The sequence below is a fragment of the Trematomus bernacchii genome, unplaced genomic scaffold (genome assembly GCF_902827165.1).
Source record: "Trematomus bernacchii unplaced genomic scaffold, fTreBer1.1, whole genome shotgun sequence".
Lineage (NCBI taxonomy): Eukaryota > Metazoa > Chordata > Actinopteri > Perciformes > Nototheniidae > Trematomus > Trematomus bernacchii.
Window position 1 is genome coordinate 1,747,724 of NW_022987513.1, and position 6,672 is coordinate 1,754,395.

Sequence of the window (6,672 nt, forward strand, 5' to 3'; positions counted from 1 at the left end):
CCTCTGGAGGAGTGGGGGGGGGGGAGGCAGGGACAACATTCTGTCCTCCTGGGATGTTTACACACGGGGTATACAAATAATCATCTGAACCAGTGCATGACTTAAATGGCATTTCGAATTAAACTACAAGGTAACATAGTGTATTTACTCCAGCACTGCAAAGTGGAATCATTATGGCTGACTCACAACTAATAGCATCTGACCTCTGCAACATAGATAGCTACAATGCATACCTTTTTATTTGTACATTGGTTCACAGCGTCAATACCAATCAATAAGATGATTGATTGTACCGTTTTTTAATTCCTTTATGATGTAAAAAGTTCCTACAGCACTGCTCGGTTCTCCTGAGTGTTCACTTTCCTTATGGGCACTGGCATGATATATTTTATATTCTAAGTAGTTTTTGAGGGTGTACGTTTTCAGTGGATAATATATTAAAGGGCCCTCTTGTGCAAATGTTTAGGTGTATATCAGTATGTAGTGTCTCTACTGGGACATGTCTCCATGCTTTCATTTTCAAAAAGCTCTTTATTTTTCTCATACTGCCTGTGCTGCAGCACCTCTTTTCACCCTCTGTCTGAAACCAGAGCCGAGTCTGCTCTGGTTGGTTAGCTGGCTGGCTCTGCTGTGATTGGTCAACCACTTACAGATGTTTCACAATTTTGCTTATCACGTACGATGTGTTGAGGTGCTAGCCAGAAGAAGCGCAAGTGTATAGTGATGTCACTGGGGGTGTGTGAGAGGAACTCCCTCTGGAAGGAACTTTGGTATTTTAGCCTTTGCAGACCATTTACATGCACACATACCTATATAACAAACCACAGGAAAGGGAAACCCCAAAAAGCATAATAGGGCCCCTTTAAGTCTTCTTGGTGACACCTGATTATACACAATGTTATCGGATAATCTCATCTTATTTCCCTGAAGTATTGAGAGACAAAACCAGAATAGCATTAAAGCAAATTGTTTATTTGACATCACAACAACAACATGATGAAATTAAATAATATGAATGAAAACATAACACAAACTTTGGCATGAACATAAAATGGCACATGAAAGAGCAATTTAATCAGTAGTATATAAACTATATATATATAAATTACAGTAACGGCTGACTTTGTGTAAAAGCACATTGTCTTCATATCCCTGCTCTGAATATCTTTGGGATATTTCACACAGCCGTAAAACATCCAGCTACATCAAGTGTCGGTCTTCATTCAGCATCATATAAATATATCTCTACATCTTTGACAATCGAAGAGAAGACATTAATAACAACATTTTTGTAAATAAATAAATAATATAAATTATAATTATGATGGTACGCACAATAAGGAAATAAAGTCCAAAGGAAGATTGAAAAGCAAACACAAAAATCAGTGTTTAAAAAATGAGAAACAGCCAAACAAAGTGAACATATTAAAAAAACAATATCTCATTTATACATATTTTTCCAAAGAGTTTTGTGACTTCCTGTATTTGGTTTGTGTTGTAGGTCCTATGAAGGGTTGATCGTATTATTTGTTTCTTTGGATCTGAAACGTGGAAGAGCTTTGCCCCATACACCTAGTCAAAATCTTTGAAAATCATCATCAACAGAATAGTTCATTTGTCTTTTTTTTTTGTATGCTTACATTTTTAATGGTACATCTTCTGCATGAGTGGTTTTCAACTCATGGATTCGCTCCTTTCTTCACTGTGCATGACAAGAGAGGAGCAACAAGTGCTAATATTTCTTTACCCCTGTATGAACGTCCCATGTTCCTTCAGTGTTTCATCTCAGCCCTGCTGCAGAGCCCAGGCTGGCCTCGTCCCTCCACATAAAGTCCTGCCGCTCGTCTCTGGCCGGTCTGCTCTCAGCAGGAGTGGGTCTGTACCCGGATCTTCCGTCTGGGCAGAGGGAGAGGCTGAGGCGAGCCGTGCCGTTGCTGATCTTGAACAAGCCGTTGGGACCGAGGAAGGAGTCTCTTTCGCTTCCTCCAACGTTGTTGACATTCTCTAAGTCGTTGTAGACTGCAACGTCGCTGAGCTGCTTCCTCCCCTGCAGCCTCCTTCTCCTCCTCAGGAAGATGATACCTGCCAGCAGGACCAGCACCAGGACGGCCAGGATGCAGGAGACAGTGAGGGTGGCGGAGGAGGGCTGGGAGGTCTGACGCAGGGCGGGCTTGAAGCTGGGCTGCAGGGTGAACTCACAGCTGGGACCCATGAAGCCTTTGGGGCACTGGCACACCGGCCCGGTGAAGTGGGTGAAGCAGGTGCCCCCGTTCTGGCATGGGAGGACTCCACAGGCATCTGAGCGCACGCTGCAGTTCTTGCCGGTGTACCCCAGGGTGCAGGAGCAGGTGTAGCCGCTCACACCGTCTTGGCAGGTTCCAGCGTTCTGGCAGGGGGTGGAGGCGCAGTCGTCGATGTTGACCTGGCAGTTGGCACCAGTGAAGCCGGCCTTACAGCGGCACAAGACGCTCTGGCCGAGATCCAGACAATCACCACCTGCAGGAGAGAGAAAATACTGTTGAGCATCCAAGAGATCTGAGACGACTCTTTGTTAAAAGGGTTGTTAATGTGATTACATCTTAACACTCCCTTGCAGCAGGTGCAATGATGCTGGAGTGTTGACAGTGATTCAGGAAAACGATTTGATATTTTGCCAAGTAACTGCTGGGTTGTCTTTCAGCCACTAGATGTCGCCAGAGGAATACTCACCGTTCAGACAGGGCCTGTTGCTGCAGCGGTCCAGCTTCTTCTCACAGTTGGAGCCGGTGTAGCTGGGGGGGCAGCGGCAGGTGTAGCCCCCAGTCATGGCCTCCACACAGGTGCCTCCGTTGAAGCAGGGACCGTCAGCACAGGTCATGGCGATGATCTCGCAGTTTTTACCGTAGAATCCCTGAGGGCAGCTGCATGAGTAGTCATTCTCCAGGTCCTGTGGACAGAGGGAGATAAAAGGTCTATGTTAAAAAAGAAATAAAGTTCGGGATAGATGTGTGGCGCCATGTTGTTCTGCAGCTGTTTTAATGTTAGGTAAAGGGATGATACAAGCTTTTCATTTTCAATATGCATCAAATGAGTCTACATGAAGTTGTACATTTGCAGTTCAGCAATCTACTTGTTTATTGCAAATGAATAGTCTCTTCACACGACTTAAATGCAAAATAATCTATATACTGGTAGCACTGTAAGTTAATAGACTGGCACTATGACATCATCAGCAGCCAAACCCTTTTAAACTGTGCAGTTCTGCATTATTATCTTATTAATACCCCTCTGTATATATTGCAATATACATTTTAAATAATGTAGTACAATGTGCACCCTTCTACTTTAGCTTCTTATGTTTATATACATATTTGTATTACATTTAATTTAATTAAATATATTACTTTCATTTCCTCAGTTTATATACATTTATTTATTTGTATTTTATAAATTATTCCACTTTTTATTGCACATTCTTACTTTAACTTCTCATGTGTATTTTTATTCAATTTTCATTTATTTCAGTTTCTACATAAATAAAGTATTCTGATTCTGATACTGTTCTTATATTTCTGCTGTTGTGACACTTGATATTCCACGCATGGGATCCTTTCTATCCTAACTTTAAAGCTTGTATTTCTTTATGCAGGTGTTTCAGTAAAATTGCACCTTAAAATCAAACGAATAACACTTGATCCCCTTGTACTCACGTTGCAGCTGCCTCCGTTCTTGCAGGGGTTGCTGTCACACTCGTTGGTCTCCAGCTCACAGTTGGTCCCTCCGAAGCCGGGCCGGCAGGTGCAGGTGTAGCTGCCCTGGCCCGTGTTGGTGCAGGTGGCCCCGTTGGCACAGGGCTTGTGGTTGGTGCAGTAGTTGAGGTCCTGGTCGCAGAAGAGGCCCCCCCCAGCCCTCCTGGCAAGTACACTGCCAGGGCTGGCCGCAGGTCCCATGGAGGCAGCCTGGGTAGCGAACACACTCGGTGCAGAAGGGGCCCTGCCAGCCCATGCGACAAGTACAGCCCCCAGGGGCCTCGCAGTAACCGTGCTTCTCACTGCAGTCCGCCGAGCAGATGGCTGGAGAGGGGGGGGGAGAGAGGGGGCATGATTACAATGGGAATGCCTCCTCATACATCTCTTACTCACACACACACACACACACACACACACACACACACACACACACACACACACACACACACACACACACACACACGTACAGGGCCCCTTGTCTGACCCCAGCGCTGCTCCAGACTTCACTGTTGGTTAAGTATTAAGCCAAGCAGCTGGTAGGCACACTGCCGGAGAAAACGCTTTCTTTTATCTCCACACACACACACACACACACACACACACACACACACACACACACACACACACACACACACACACACACACACACACACACACACACACACACACACACATTTCAAGGTGATGTGAGTGTAGGTGTGTGTGTGTGAGTGTGTGTTTGTGTGTAATAGGGGCCACAGCTCTTTCTCTCATTGTAACAGAGAACAAAAGACAGATGGAACACCACAGCCGGTAACACACAGCACTACGGGACATCACTCTGATAAAATAAAATCTATATGCTCTGAACACATATCTAACTGTAAGAGATCAACCTGAGTGCTAAATAAAAAAGCTATGTTTATCTCTGCTTTGACAAAACTTGGGTGTAATTTTTCAAGCCTTGGGAGGACAAAGGGTTGGGTTTTTTCCTCCATTTAACAGATTTTTGAGTAACAAATGCCTACATTTGTCTCCACTCAATAAATGCCCTACATTTCTTGACTTTCTTGCCAGATGTTTGTTGGTGTGTTTTGTGATGTACTGTTTTGTTTAGTGAAGAGAGTGCACGGACTGGAAACTCCTATAGAATGACAGTAAACAGTCTCCAGAAGGATGACATTTAATTAATGTGTTGTTTTTTTTCTTACTGTTTTTTTCTTGTATTGCATTGTACTTTATTCACTTTTTACATGTGTTTTGGTAATCAAATGCAGTGTTTTCTCTCATATTTGAGTCCCTAAAGTGCCTCAGCAAACTATTATAAGGCGCCTTGCTCCAGAACACTTTGGTACTTATTATTAAACTTACGTTCAGAGCAGTAGTTTCCCTTCCAGCCCTCCAGGCAGATGCGGTTTCCCTCCTCGTCGCAGGTGTAGTGGCCCAGCGTGTCGTCTCTCGGCCTGCAGTATTCGGCACAGCCGTCTCCAAAGTAGTACTCATCGCAGAAGACGTGGTAGGAGTAGCGCAGCTCGCTCTGCTCTCCAAAGTGAACATCCTGGGACCAATCCTCCCCGATGGCAAGTCTCCTCCGGGTGGCCAGGCGGCTCACAAGGTTGTTTTGGTTGTCTGAAGAGGGAATGAGCACAATTGTTATTACCCTTGCCTGCGTCAGCCCAAAGCCTACGTACACTTGTGATTTATATCAGAATAAAGTTTTAGTGATATACATAAAACTTCGACTCAATGATTTAGCATCTCATAGTATAAACAACCTACCTGTGTATTCAGTCGGATTCTCGGCATTCCAGGCTTCAATAATCAACGAAAATGTTCCCTATAATAGAGAAAACGGAATTGGTCAATGGGGGTATTTACGCACGAATCTGTCATTGTTACATTGCCCGATTTCAAACCTTAAACTTCCGAAATCTAAAACTTGTAATTGTTTAAGTATGATTTTTCCATTTACCGGCCACTTGAAGTGGAAAGGCACCCTGATAGGAGCGCTGCTGGAGATGGAGGTGTGATCAGCCCTGATAACATTGGTGTGTCCGGTGCCAAAGGTGCATGGTGGCTCGGCTGAGATCACATCCTCGGGGTGTTTAAGGCAAATCCTGAAAAATATGTGACAGTCCCTGTGTCTTCTGCAGATCCGCTGCGCCGTGTGGTATGAGTTTATCTTCAGCTCAAACACACCGGAGGAACAAACCTGCAATGACAGAAACACATGATGTCAGACACGCTGTGCGTAAAGACATGTTAAGATGATCTTATCAGGACATACAAAGATAGCCAACTTACTACGTGCACTAAGGCCAGAGCTAATAGGTATCTCAGGTGCAGATGTGCCATTTTCTTCTCGGAGTTTGATTTCCAGTTCTATGTGAATGTTCGCATTCGTCGCTTGCGATAATATTCCCAAAAAATGTTGGATCAAAATTAAAAAAGTTTCATCCCTTTGACATCTGTTATCCTGGTGGTCTATCCTAAATCCTTGTCTTCTGCTGACAGGCTTCTACTCGGTCCTGGTTGGTACTCCACTTGTTTTGGTTCTGCTTCGTAAAAGGCGCAGAGTGGTTTTATACTCTCTGTTGCTGCGCGTCACTGGCAAAGAGGAGGAGCAGGGGCAGACCTCAGGGGAGCATCCTGACACGGGGGCCCAGCCTGCCCGCCGGCCTGGGGATTTAGAAACCCACATTACACCTGGACTGAATTTGTAATAAGGATATGCATAAGCTAGTGCAAGGCAGATATCTAAGCATATCTGTATGAATCCTAACGCATGTGGGTGGTGGAATTGAATCAAACGCGCCACAAAAGGTCTATCCAAGCTCGTGAGGCCAACATTAATGTCTTCTATCTTATAACTGAGTGGAAGGAAAACTGTAGATTATATGCCTTATATAACACACACGCCATAAAAATATGTAAAAATACTTTTACATCCAGATTTGTGGGAATG

General features: G+C 44.4%; 1 protein-coding gene across 1 annotated transcript; it reads right to left on the reverse strand.

Annotated features, from left to right (window-relative positions):
- Positions 1-1,044: 1,044 nt before the first annotated feature.
- On the reverse strand, positions 1,045-6,227 carry dlb (deltaB). Its single transcript, XM_034114026.1, is given in 8 exon segments — positions 1,045-2,496; positions 2,710-2,926; positions 3,690-3,881; positions 3,883-4,052; positions 5,079-5,336; positions 5,487-5,544; positions 5,680-5,919; positions 6,012-6,227. Coding segments are annotated over 8 exon segments (1,902 nt in total). The 5' UTR covers positions 6,063-6,227; the 3' UTR covers positions 1,045-1,780.
- Positions 6,228-6,672: the final 445 nt, after the last annotated feature.